Here is a 14155-nt window from a genome sequence, read left to right on the forward strand (position 1 = left end):
CCCTGGAAGTCTACCAATAAAATATTATCATTAATTATATTGGAGTGTCTTTGAACATTATATATTCTCATATTATTTAGCCATCATTAGTGTTCAGAGACAATTAGTGAAATACTTTGATAAAAATAAATCATAGAACGAAAAATACTCCTGCAATAACACAAGTAAAAATATTTAATTGACTTTAATGTTTGTCAAAAACTATTTTCCACACTCAGTTCCAATGAATGGCCTTGACATCACTGATCCATCCCCAACCAGTGTATGACCATCACTACCTCCATCTCCCCTGGCAGCAGAGGCGTCTATCTGAACCATGTAAATACAATTAATAGACCTGTCAGCCTGGAGTGTTCAATGTGTGAACAAACATGGCTCTTTGAAATGTTAGTGGTATACCCAAACTGTGCCATGGTAACAAGCGGACCGATCAATATGTTTATTTACAAATAATGGGCATCAATCAACTGTCACCATTGCTTTAAATGGAAATGTTAGTTCTATGCATTTAAGTTCTATGGTTGAAAACACCAATCTTGGTGCATAGTGGTGTCATCAACACAAGCGGGTGACATTGTCTAGGGAAATTATATGCTGATCTGGGTTCAGTCGAAGGATATAGATATTACCAGACAGACCTGGGTGCAGTTTGACCATGAGGGCCATTCTGCAGTGGATTTGTACTGCAGAGAATGCGCCTATAAGTGCATGGACTACTTTGTGCTTAGCTTTACGTGCAGCCTAATAGCCATTATTCTTAAATTATTGCTCTAGAAATAAAGAAGAAACATCCGTACACAAAAGTACAACATCAAAAAATAACAACGTTAATTCCTTCTTTGCATATTTTAGACTTCACTTTGATTTTGGCAACACATTTTGGCAGTCAACACTGAGTTACGTTACATTCAGAAAAAGAATTGGTCTCAAAAAAGAAGCTGAGAATTCAGTAAAGCAATGTTTTGATTATTGCCCTCCGAGTGGAATTCTGACCTCAAAACAGAACTCTAGCATCCAAAACATCCCAAACAAAATGGATGGCCTAGAGAGACATTTGGAGGCCCATAACATGGTTTTCTACTCTGTCTGACAAAAGGCTCTTCCCTACTGCTTCCCGTAGGGACCTTGCAGCTCAACACTTCATACATGAAGCACCAAACACCAGAAACAACAACAACAAACCAGTGTCTAGTAGTCCTCCTAGATCTGTGGAAAACAAAAAACTAACAGTAAGGCACTTCTTTTCAATGTAAATCATTCTGCTAGGTGCTTCTTACTAATCATTACAACATATTATATGACCAGCCTAATGTGTCTAATGTCTTCTGGGTAAAACAGGCACGACTGTAATCATTGCATAGTTCCACAGACTTGAGGGTGCACTGTAACCATGTTCTCAATACAGTGGTGTAATGTACAGTAGATAGTTATTATCAAAGGCATATTTGAGTACTTTCCTACAGTTGTTAAACAGCAGAAATATACATTAACAGTACAGCTTATAGTTTTAACTACAATCAATAATTTGAAAAACCTAAATATAATCGTTAGTAAATATATATTTAAAAAAAAATCAATTTATGGACGTCATTCCAGTGTTTAAACAATTTTCTACATGTACATCTCCTTATATTCCTAGCAATATAAACATTCACATAATTGAAAAAAATATCCTGAATATCTCTAAAACACGAAATGGATGGACAGGCAAATCCTAATAAGTGTACAACAAAACAATAATAATTTAGAAAATGGACAAGTTAAAAACAAAATGTATTTTTCCTCCTAAGAGATACACTTCTTAGTGAGTATTTGCTGCAATACATTTCAATCTTATTATCATAAATATCTTCATAAACCAAATGTGCCTGTATGGAAATCAATGTTGCATTTCTACCAATATTGGTAGACTGACATTATGTTCTGTGCTATATGTGAAATGTTTACAAATCTCCTGACTAAGACGTTATCTCATTCAAGTTTAAAAGCACAAAAGTAAAGCACAAACAAAAGTAATCAAAATAATGTATTATCGCTTCTGTCATATTGCGCTGAATAGACATGCTATAAAGCAAGTAGTGTGACTGTGTAACACACCAACAATATATTAAACTACAATTTTTAGCTTTCACTTCGAGGGAATTGCATTTTTGTTTAAAGCAATAAGCTGATCAATCAGGGTTTTATAACTATTATAAGCATGCCCTATACCATGATGACTATACACAGGTACAGTATGTGTGAGATATCGCTCCCTGACTCATTGTCATAAAAGTATTGATAAAATCAGAGCATAATCTATTAAAATGAACTATTAAAAAGTAATTTATAATCAATACATAAGAGAAACTGAACAAAATTCAGTTTGACCGCTTTCAGAACCCAATGATACCATATAATAAACAAAAATAATAATAACTATGAAAAATGTAATATGTGTAAACACCTGAAAACAAACGAACTAACTAACCAGCAGTTGGCTGAAGTTAGCTACTGACGGGAGACGTCTGAGGAGGCCTCAACACAACACAACATAGAACAGGTTGAAGGGGTGGAGATAAAGATGCAGGTGAGTGGAGTGGGCAGCAGTGAGTGCTAACAGCTCTGGTCGTTCTCTTCCATGCTTTTGCTGCCTGAGCAGCTGCTGTCCTTAGAAGCCCCGGGCGAGACAGAGGAAAGCAGGGGGTCTCCCCCTCCCACAGGGGACAAGGTGTCATCCATCAGGATGTCCATCAAGGCCCCCTTAGGATGACCGCCGTAAGGCCCCATGTCACCTGAGACTCCCCTATGGCCCTTGGTGTAGGGAGATGCTCCATCGTTGAGCTCCAAGGTGGTGTACTGAACCTGGTCTGGAGTGCAGGCTGGGTGGTGTTGGTGCTGGGGGTGGACATGGTACAGATCCTGGTGGCAGTCTCCCAGGGCTGGCTCCTGCTTGATGCCTCGGGCTGAGAGCTCAGCTGAGCAGAGGACAGATGTGTCTGTAGTCAGACCATGGGCACGAGCTTGCATCTCCAACTCCTGAACCCCATCAAGGGAGGGAGAAAGAGAAAGGAAAGAGAGTGTTATCAACATTGTCTGTCTGCATGCTGCATATCTGATACCATCCAGAATATAGAAAAGCCTCATCTCAATTCAATCCTACTTTGATTGGCTAATACAGTATGTGACATTTTGAAGGCATGGCTAGTTGCTCCTTATCTCTCCCAGTGCCCCACGGCCTACCATGCTGTACCTGTATCCGCAGCATCAGGTGTCTATTGTCGTGCTCCAGCTTCTTCTGCCTGTTCTCCAGCTCTTTGGCCCTCTGCTGCTCCCTCTGTAGCTTCCTGATGTAGTCCACTGACGCCTTGAGAATGGTGCCTTTGTTCCAACGCATATCCCTGAGGACCAGAGAGGGGCACGGCAGGCCAGCAAGATTTTATCAGCCTGAACTGTTAGCATTCTAGAGTACACTGACAACGTTCTAACTCACACAATTCTCAAGGATATGGATGCACTGAAAATAAACTGAGGCATTGATCTATAATTATCGTAAACTCTAGCCTAGGGTCAATGTCTGACCCATGATAGAACAGTGGGGTCCGGAATTATTGGATCCTTTGATAAAGATGAGCAAAAAAGACTGTATTAAATAAATAATACAAATACTGAGCTACATTGTATGCTTAAAAAAAAGACAAATTATATTATTTTATACTAATAGAATTTCTCAGAGAAAGAGATATTATTTAGCAAGTAATAAAAAAAAATGCTAAAAGATAGGGGTCAGCATTATTGGATCCCCTGTTTTGAATACTCCAGTACCCTCCCTTTGGAAGGATAACAATACTGAGCCTTTTTATTAAATGTTTTATGAGATTGGAGAGATCTTAGACCATTTCACCATACAGAATCTTTCCAGATCCTCGAAGGCCAAACCCGTGACCAAATACCTCTATTTTCATGTCATCTGACCATAGCACCGCCTGGAGTTTGCTAAACGTCATTGGCACTTGGATTGGAACCATTGCTATGGTCATATGACACGAAAATAGAGGTCTTTGGCCACACACACCAGCGGTGGGTTTGGCCTTCGAAAGAACAATGCATATGTAGTAAAATACCTCATCCCTACTGTAAAATATGGTGGTGGATCGTTGATGTTATGGGGCTATTTTGCTTCCACTGGTCCTGGGGTCCGTGTTAAGGTCAACGACATTATGAACTTTGCCAAGTACCAGGACATTTTAGCCAAAAACCTGGTTGCCTCTGCCAGGAGGCTGAAACTTGGCCGCAAGTGAATATTCCAGCAAGTAAATATCAAAATCCACAAAGAAAAATACAAAATCAACATTTTGCAATGGCCATCTCAGAACCATATTGAAAACCTGTGGTTTGAATTTGAGGAGGGCAATCGATTAGCGCAGACAAAATATATCAAGGATCTGGAAAGATTCTGTATGGAGGAATGGTCTAAGATCCCTCCTAGTGTGTTCCCCAATCTCATAAAACATTTTAGAAAAAGGCTCATTGTCATTATCCTTACAAGGGGAGGGGTCGGCAGGTAGCCGAGTGGTTAGAGCTTTGGGCCAGTAACCGAAAGGTTGCTGGATTGAATCCCCGATGAATCCCCGAGCTGACAAGGTAAAAATCTGTTGTTCTGCTCCTGAGCAAGGCAGTTAACCCACTGTTCTCCGTGCACCGAAGACGTGGATGTCGATTATGGCAGCTCTGATTCAGAGTGGTTGGGTTAAATGCGGAAGACACATTTCAGTTGAATGTATTCAGGTGTACAACTGAATCCCTTTCCCTTACTGGAGTATTGAAAACAGGGGATCCAATCATTTTGACCCATATCTTTTTGAGATTTGTTTTAATTTGTTTTAATGTTTTAATACTTGTTACACAAAATCTCGTTCTCTGAGCAATAGTATTAATATTAAATAATATAATTGTTAAAATCTTTGGAGTATACAATATAGCTCAGTATTTGTATTACTGATTTTATTTTAAAAAATTCTCATCTTTATTAAGGGATCCAATAAATCCAGACTGCGCTGTATCTGATAGAAAGACTTCAAATCCAAGTAAACATACGCAACTTACGGATCATTTGTTTTTGGAATCATGGTCCCCAATTCTTTGATCCGGTCGTTGATGTTAAACCTCCGTCTTCTCTCAACTACAGGAAATAGGACAAGAAGAGAACAATAAGAAACAATCAATCATGCAAAATGTAATAATGAAAAGGTAATATCACAGCATATCTAAACAACCCACATGATATTACCAGATAGCTGATAATTACCGTATAACAAAACTCACTCAAATTATGGTTATCCTTCTTCTGTCGTTCCTTTGCCATTGCCCTGACCTCTGCTTCTGAAACAAAGCAGTTAGCATTAGGTATGGACAATGACAACAGATGTGGGATCTTAATTTGATAACCCTGTTGCAGGAGAGCATACTTGCAATGCAGGAAATGTAAAACTTGTAGTGTATTTGAGGTTTAAAATGTGTAATTTCCACTTTGAAATTTCTGATTTTATTTTACCTTATGAAAAATGTCCATTAATTATAATCCACATAATAATTCACATTTCTTGTTGCTGCAGGATTATTTTCAAACTGGATCAATTTAAGATCCTACATCTGTAGGACAATGGCAAAACATTGATGTTGACACACAACAAAACAGTTATGCCAGAAACGTTTAGTTAGTTTCGGGAAGAAAATAAATGAAACTGTGCTGAGCACATTATAGGCTAAGCAATATGCACCGGTGTAACCTAACTCAAACTCACAGTTAGCTAAAGTAAGTATGAATATGACTATGCAGACATACCTACAGGAAATCCTTCAGGCCTTTGATAGTTCTCAAACTTGCTACACGATCCAGACTTGTCCAGCATGTGCATGATGGCCGGAGATTGGGAAACTATTTGGCACATAACATTTTCAATGCATTTCTCTTTATTTTGAATGATAAAATAACAAAGTTTACAATAATCAAAGACAATATCAATGCAAAGCACATGCATACACATTTCCCTGACCCTTTTAGACATATTCCTCAGTCACAAAGGTCTGGAGAGTAATTTGTAACACCATGTTTGAATCTGGATGTTTTTCATGTAATGGGGTCATGCTCACCTGAGTATTCCCTTTTGATGTTGGGCAGGTTGGCAGGGCAGGAGTTGATGGCCAGGCCTGGATGGGGCATGCCCTGGTTACCATAAATGTCCAAGAGGTTAGTGTTAACAGCGATCTGATGAGAAAAGATAACCACAGACAATAGTAATGTTAGCAGGGTCAAATATACCTGGCACAGGTGGTGCTTGACACATGAGTAGTTAACCCTTTAAAAATGTGTTTACCCTTTAAAAATGTGTTTACAGTGATCTGGAAGCAAACATTTGCTGTATTTGTAGACATATCTACTATGAATTGTCACATAGGCCTCCACCGGATAGGTGCAGTGAGATGTATTGTTCTACAGGGTCAGCCATAGTAGTACTGCGCCCCTGGAGCAGCACATAGACGGCACATTTCCCCTTGTCAGCTCAGGTATTCAAACCAGCAGCCTTTTGGTTACTGGTCTCATGCAAGCAGACAGTAAATTAAGGCAATCATACCGTATTGGCCATCTGAAGCCCTGGGTCCATTAATCCAAGGATATCGTCGTTATAACTCGATTCCAGACTAATTATGTCATCAATGACATCATCCATCTATAATAAAAAAACTAAAATTGAATTTGAGATAACATATTTTCTAACAGACAGTGATTCAGTTAAGGGTTAATCAACAGAAGATCACATTTCCTTACCAATGAATATGTATTATCCAACTCCATGGTGTTACTACCATTCATTACTCAAATACACATTGCTTTGAAGTAGAAGTAATTGAAAATTGGCAGATATCATGGTGTGAAAAGCACACTGAATTTACACACACTGCATTGTAGCTCGGCATCTATGACCATGTTACATTTTGCGTTACCTCTTTCTCACAGTTGATGTTGAGGGTGAGTAAGGCCATGGGGCTGTTGGGGGCACTGTTGCCCGGCCCGAGAGCCATGCCCCTGTGGTCAGAGGACTGGTTGGGGCAGGGCAGGGAGCCAAGCTTGCCCAGGTAGCGCTTCACCTGCTGCTGCTGGGCCTGCTGGATGTGGTACTTGGTGGGGTTCTCCAGGTGAGTCTGTACCTGGAGGAGGTAGGGAGGTAGGGAGAAATGGAGTGAAAGAGGGAGAGACATAAGTGAGAGTCAGAATCCTCAAACGCTGTTATGATCGGTTGATGATTGTTGGTCCTGTTGCAGTTGTGCTGTGCACTCAAGAAAGAGCTCTCAGATCTCACTGAATATTATCTCACTAAATAAGCAAGAAACAGCCTTGAAAATGTTTCCATACATTTATAATAATAAAGAGAACCAGATTACTAATTAATATGAAAATAAAATACATGTCAGCTCAACTAGAGTCCTTGACTTGACCAGAGAAAGTCAATTATGAGTTGAAATGTTAGAACGTATCAATATTACTAGCAAATCCCAAAGCAGAACATAACATTTATTCAGATGGAATGTATGACATGAATTGTGAATACATGTATTTATATCTAGGGATTATTAAGCTTTTCTTTTCATTTATATTTTTTTCCTGTGCTCTCTCTTGATAGCTAAATAATCCCTAGATATAAATACATGTATTCACAATTCATGTCATACATTCCATCTGAATAAATGTTATGTTTATCTTACCATATCTCAAAAGTAAAAGGGGGCGAAATAAAATATATTTCAATCAGCATAATACTGGACCTACCTGATAATGGTGGTATTCAAGCATCTCCAACATATTGCACAATTTATATTCCAACTACAAATAAGAGATGCTTAAAACCTAATTATATTCCCTTTCAAAGTCTATGCAAGACCAGAGAGGCTGTCTTCCTCTTTCATCCGCTGCTTTCAACACTGATAATATGGAGAGGAACACCTCTGTTCAGCTTATAAAAGGCAGAAAAAAGTAATTAGCTACGCATGTTAACAAGTCTAAGTGAGACACAATGAACCTTTTAAAGATTGTGATGCTTTATGTAAAATATGAATTTATGCCTTTATGGGGCTAGTTTGACGTCAGAGTGGGAGTCTTACAAAGAGGCTCTTTCTACAGCCAAGACCAGGTCACCCTGTCTACTGACACTTGCCCCAGGCCAGATAACTTCTCATCTCCTCTTTAACCGCATGCATGGCTGTTGCACACTGGCTGGTTCCTCTGCTATTTTTGGATGATAGGCTCACTGAGCTAAAAATATTCTTGTAAACTACATGCTTCATAATATAGTAAAATATATACTGTATTTTTTGGTTTGTCTAAACATCTTCATTGAAACAAAAAATCTATAAAGTGATTACGTTGCTAAAGGGAGGCTATTTTATTAATTCTTTACTCAAACCTGAGAGAAAGCAGATTGTAATAAGATGTTTCTAAAGATGAGATTTCAGCTACCTGTAACATTATCTCTAATATGAAGTTATTCCTGAATCCTAACAGGACAGTACATCACTGCATTCAAGGGTTCCAACAACAGCAAAGATGACCAGCTGATAAATGACCAATTATAAACCAGTAATGGGATAGAATTCAGTTTAGAATCGGTTGTACTGAAGAAGCATGTGTGTTTATCCAACACGTGTGGAAATTGACTGTAGCCAAGCCCGGACAAGCTCTGGGTAAAGAAAGTCTGTCTTACCATCAAAAGTACAAATGTTCAAATTTGTAACTATCTATAATCTTTCCTTTTCAAGCCCTTCACAAGAATCCTGGGTTACAAAAAGCGTGACCAAACGCTTTTTGTGAAAAAATGTGAAAGGCAATCAAATGTTAATAACTTCAAATTAGAGTTAGAGAGCATTTACAGCTGTACTCTTATCCACCAAAAAACAAAGGCAACAGCTTTGACAGCAACAGAATATATAAACTACTTTCTGTAAGGATAGTAAGGGGGTTCATAATGTGCATTTTAAAAGTGTAATGACAGCCTTACAGAATGACAGTTGATTTCACTGGTGAGGTGGTTAATGAGCTCAGGATAACCAAGTGTGGATGACAGAGTCTGGTTATTTGGAAAGGCTTGAGGCAGATGGAGCTCCTCACAACCCCATTCACCTCCTGAACTCTTGGCTCAACAACACAGCAACAGAACCAGACGGTCCCTCCCCCGGGCCCTTATTGGCTGGGGTTATTTAACCTTGCATAAATAGTATCTACAGTAACAACTAACACCACACTAGCATCAATAGAGAATATCATACACTGTTCTACTATAACATGGTAATAAGCATTTACTGGTAGGCCTATTTTTTTTATGCAACAAAAACTAAAAAAGGTAATTCAAAAAGATGTGTATTGCTCAATGTAAATTGGCATTCCCTATTTCTAGTCATTCCATAAGGAATGTATCCTAACTGGGAGGTCTATTAATAGCTCTCTGAAGTATTTTGGGAATTACCCTGGGGAGAGTCGAAAGTTATTTCAAGCATGTTGACCGTGTGATAACTGAAGGGGTCAAAGTTGAGAATGCATCCTGACCAATTAGGCAATAAAACCCTTTGGGCCAACTTTAAATGTCCTTTAAATGCACTGTTCGTCAACAATAAGAGGTGGAGGAATTGTGTAGAATTAGATGCATCCTAAACAAATCGAACCGTTCAAATAATATTTTCTAAATGTCAGAGAGGTGTGAGCAATCCTTGATTTGTATCTATATAGTGTTCATGTGCTGTAAATGGGACACCAAATAATCATCCAACAATCCTAGACACGCAATTAGCCTCTGAGCTGTAATTGAGGAGTAAGTACTAGTTACACTGTTTGTGTACATGGGTGTTTGATTATTCATAAATATATATATAAATAATTAACATGTATGTTTTCTTAGAAAGCGCCATAACAACACATGCTGAACAATCTGATAACAAGTCTCTTAACGTCTTAACATGCACGTCTTAACATGCAATTAACGCTACTATTACTACTAATATGACGGCCACATGCATGACCTCCGACAGTAACAATACATTTCATAATTGTACAGTACTGTGGAAAGGCAAATGTTGCTGCAAATCTGACATATGGAAAACACAAGTTAGAATCCATTGACACAATATGTTTTCTGTATATTTCAGAGTTCTACATCTTACACTTATCTTTCTACTTTCTCACACCAGTCCTACACCATTTCCATCAGAGAATACCAAGGCATACTTCCAGCCAATCTGCCTCAGTATTTTCTTGACCTGGTCAAATTCCTTCTGCTAATATTGAATATGGAAGATGTGTAAATACTGCTTTTGTTATGATGAATTGCTTTGAATCGAAAGCGACATCAGGGTGTTAGGGTGTTATTGAGACAACAGAACAAGATCAGCAATTATTATTATTATTTTTCTTACATTGATTGATTCACATTTAAATTGAAATAATAACATGGATTATAACACTGGATTACCTCAATATAGTGAGCCAAGAAGCACACAAAAAATCTACACTACTTGTACATTATATAAAATAAGCATTAGAATTGGTCAGAATACAGAATGCAGGCTTTGTCGAATTGATTTCACTCAATACAGATTGAACTTTATGCCTCTAGTAACTGAACTAGAAGTTCTTCCAGACCACACTACATGTTCTTTGCCTTACATGAGAGAAACGCTAGTAACTAGTGTGAAGTCAGAAGATACATGGCTTGAATTTAGTCTTAGCTCAAACTTGATTAATGGGATATTACTAGGATAAAAGAAACAATAAATAATCTGACTTCCAAAATAAGACAGGCCAACACAGTCCTGAGGCAACAAGCAACTCCTCCTCGATAAAGTCAACAATTTTTTTAGCTAGGTTTTTTTTAGCCCATAGATTTTGTTGTACTGTTGTAGTCACTCAAATATCACATGAATACACATTACCCAATGCTGAGTAAAAAGTTTGGGAACCCCTGATCTAATCCATGAGAGTAAACCTAATGCAATTTTTCCTGATCTATTAATTTCATTATATTATGAAATCTTACAATGTCTAATGTCTCAAAGGTTCAATAATTGTATTTGATGAATTTCTCATGTTTAACTCAACTGTTTCTTTGAGGCTAAACCAAAGTGACCATCTGTAAACTAGTAAATACGAAAATTACAGTATGTGACACCCATGGATAATTACAGATTACATCCATCCGGATCCCTCTTTGGCGTTCATAGTGGAGGTGGACGCGTCCGAGGCTGGGATAGGAGCCGTGCTCTCTCAGCGCTCGGGTACGCCACCGAAACTCCGCCCCTGTGCTTTCTTCTCGAGTAAGCTCAGCCTGGCGGAGCGAAACTATGATGTGGGGGACCGGGAGCTGTTGGCTGTCGTCAAGGCTTTGAAGGCGTGGAGACATTGGCTTGAGGGGGCTAAACACCCTTTTCTCATCTGGGCTGACCACTGCAATCTGGAGTACATCCGGGCGGCGAAGAGACTGAACCCTCGCCAGGCAAGGTGGGCCATGGTTTTCACCCGTTTTGTTTTCACCCTTTCTTACAGACCAGGTTCCCAGAACGTGAAGGCAGACGCACTGTCCCGGCTGTATGACACAGAGGAGCGGCCCATGGATCCCACCACCATACTCCCGGCCTCCTGCCTGGTGGCGCCGGTAGTGTGGGAGCTGGACGCGGACTTTGAGCAGGCACTACGTGCAGAGCCCACTCGCCTCCAGTGTCCCGCTGGGCGTCTGTACGTTCCTTCTGCTGTCCGTGACCGGCTGATCTATTGGGCCCACACGTCACCCTCCTCTGGTCATCCAGGCATCGGTCGGACGGTGCGCTGTCTGAGTGGGAAGTACTGGTGGCTCACTTTGGCTAAGGACGTGAGGGTTTATGTTTCCTCCTGCTCGGTGTGCACCTAGTGTAAGGCTCCTAGGCACCTGCCCAGAGGTAAGCTACACCCCTTACCCGTTCCACAACGGCCTTGGTCGCACCTGTCGGTGGATTTCCTTACCGATCTTCCTCCCTCACAGGGTAACACCACAATCCTGGTCGTTGTGGACCGTTTTTCTAAGTCCTGCCGTCTCCTCCCTCTGCCCGGTCTCCCTACGGCCCTACAGACTGCGGAGGCCTTGTTTACACACGTCTTCCGGCACTACGGGGTGCCTGAGGACATAGTGTCTGATCGGGGTCCCCAGTTCACTTTGAAGGTCTGGAGGGCGTTCATGAAACGTCTGGGGGTCTCGATCAGCCTTACCTTGGGTTTTCACCCCGAGAGTAACGGGCAGGTGGAGAGAGTTAACCAGGATGTGGGTAGGTTTCTGAGGTCTTATTGCCAGGACCGGCCGGAGGAGTGGGCGGCGTTCGTGCCCGGTGCAGAGATTGTCCAGAACTCGCTCCGCCACTCCTCCACTAACCTCTCCCCCTTCCAGTGCGTACTGGGGTATCATCCTTGGCATCAGAGTCAGACCGAGGCTCCTGCGGTGGACGACTGGTTCCGGCGCGCGGAGGAGACATGGGATGCCGCCCATGTTCACCTTCAGTGCGCCGTGCTGCGCCAGAAAGCCAGCGCAGACCATCACCGCAGTGAGGCCCCGGTGTTTGCACCGGGGGACCGGGTCTGGCTCTCGACCCGAATCCTGCCCCTCAGCCTGCCCTCCGCCTGCAAGGGGTACGGTCCGGAGGAGAGATGCTGGGTTCCGGTGCAGGACGTGTTGGACCCTTCAATGCTGCGGGAGTTCCACCGTCTCCGTCCGGATCGCCCTTCACCTCACCCTCCGGGTCGTCCCCGAGGCCGGTGTCGGCGCGCTGCTGGAGCCGCGCGTCAAGGGGGGGGTACTGTCATGACTTCCGCCGAAGTCAGTTCCTCTCCTTGTTCGGGCGGCGTTCGCCGGTCTTCTAGCCATTGCCAATCCACCTTTCATTTTCCATTTGTTTTGTCTCGTCTTCCGGCACACCTGGTTTACATCTCCTACTAATTAACATGTGTATTTAACCCTCTGTTTCCTCCATGTCTGTGTGGGGTATTGTTTATTGTTATTGGCACGCTTCCGGCTGGTTTGCGCCGGGTTTTGTTTTACCCGTGCTTTGTGGCAGCCGGTACTTTGTACTTGGGCTCTGTACTTTTGCTGCCTCACTTGTTCTGTGGGCATTTGTTTTGTGACGCGGTTGCGTACTGTATTATGATTGCCTTAGTAAAGTGCTTTGTCTATTCATCTCTGCTCTCCTGCGCCTGACTTCCATGCACCAACTACACCCACCGCTGACAAATACGCTAAATTCCTTTTCACTAAATCTAGAAATCATGTTGAACCCTTTTAGGAAATGATCCTAAATAAATTTCAAAGCTAGTGTTTTTCCCCCTTATGCCATGGAATGAAAGCAGTGGGGCTAATTACGAGCATTCTTCGCTGAATTAGAGTTAGGGTGTGTAGTAAGACTGCTTGCCTTTGTCTTGATCCCCAAACTGATCCCGTACATATTCCTCCAAAGGTCAGTGGTCACTTGGTTAATTAAGGGCCCAATCTGTCTTTAGACAAACTCATCTGAGCTTAATGTTTTCACCTTTAAAGTCCAGCAGCCCCGCCTGGCACCCCTAAGCTAATTTTGTGTAGCTTTGTCTGTGGACTGTGCTAATCTAGTCACAGACAGGCGAGCAGGAAAACCCTGCTCTACAGTGCTTAGTGCTAGACAGGAACAGACCTTTCATTTGGGGGAATTTCAGTCAATGAAGAATGCCCGTAAGCTCCAAACCTGAATCACAGAAATGTCTTCCAGCTTGTTGTATTGTACTCTTTTATGGGATTATTCTAAACCTTTCAAAGAGCTAACGATTTTACAGTGTATAGGATAAGTAATGTTTATGCTGTATGTGGAGGGCAATGGTTTCAATGGTTGGACCCATGCCATACATGTTCAGTATGATGACAAGAGGGGGGCACTATTTCTACTACTATCCTACTACATGGAATGGAATTTTACGTAATATAATTAAGGCTTTAACTTAAAACATTTTTCCCACATTTTGTTACGTTACAGACTTATTCTAAAATTGATTAAATAAAACATGTTCCTCATGAATCTACACACAATAACCAATAATTACATTTTTTTATTGTTGCACAGGTGCATCCTGTTTCCATTGATCATC

The 14155-nt window shown here is 41.2% G+C and overlaps 1 protein-coding gene across 3 annotated transcripts in view; it reads right to left on the reverse strand.

Moving 5' to 3' along the window:
* Positions 1-822: 822 nt before the first annotated feature.
* Positions 823-14155, reverse strand: part of LOC139557451 (microphthalmia-associated transcription factor-like) — a 31697-nt gene continuing 18364 nt past the window's right edge. For 2 of the 3 annotated variants that reach the window (XM_071372265.1, XM_071372267.1), the window contains exons 3-10: positions 6985-7188; positions 6615-6710; positions 6133-6247; positions 5825-5917; positions 5305-5361; positions 5086-5161; positions 3233-3380; positions 2460-3018 (exon numbers count right to left, since the gene is read on the reverse strand). In XM_071372265.1, the coding sequence (XP_071228366.1) occupies positions 2596-3018; positions 3233-3380; positions 5086-5161; positions 5305-5361; positions 5825-5917; positions 6133-6247; positions 6615-6710; positions 6985-7188 (1212 nt within the window). In that variant the 3' untranslated portion in view covers positions 2460-2595. Of the gene's footprint in view, positions 3019-3232; positions 3381-5085; positions 5162-5304; positions 5362-5824; positions 5918-6132; positions 6248-6614; positions 6711-6984; positions 7189-14155 lie in introns of all 3 variants that reach the window. The other variant, XM_071372266.1, reaches the window with a different exon arrangement.

Source organism: Salvelinus alpinus, chromosome 28 (genome assembly GCF_045679555.1).
Source record: "Salvelinus alpinus chromosome 28, SLU_Salpinus.1, whole genome shotgun sequence".
Lineage (NCBI taxonomy): Eukaryota > Metazoa > Chordata > Actinopteri > Salmoniformes > Salmonidae > Salvelinus > Salvelinus alpinus.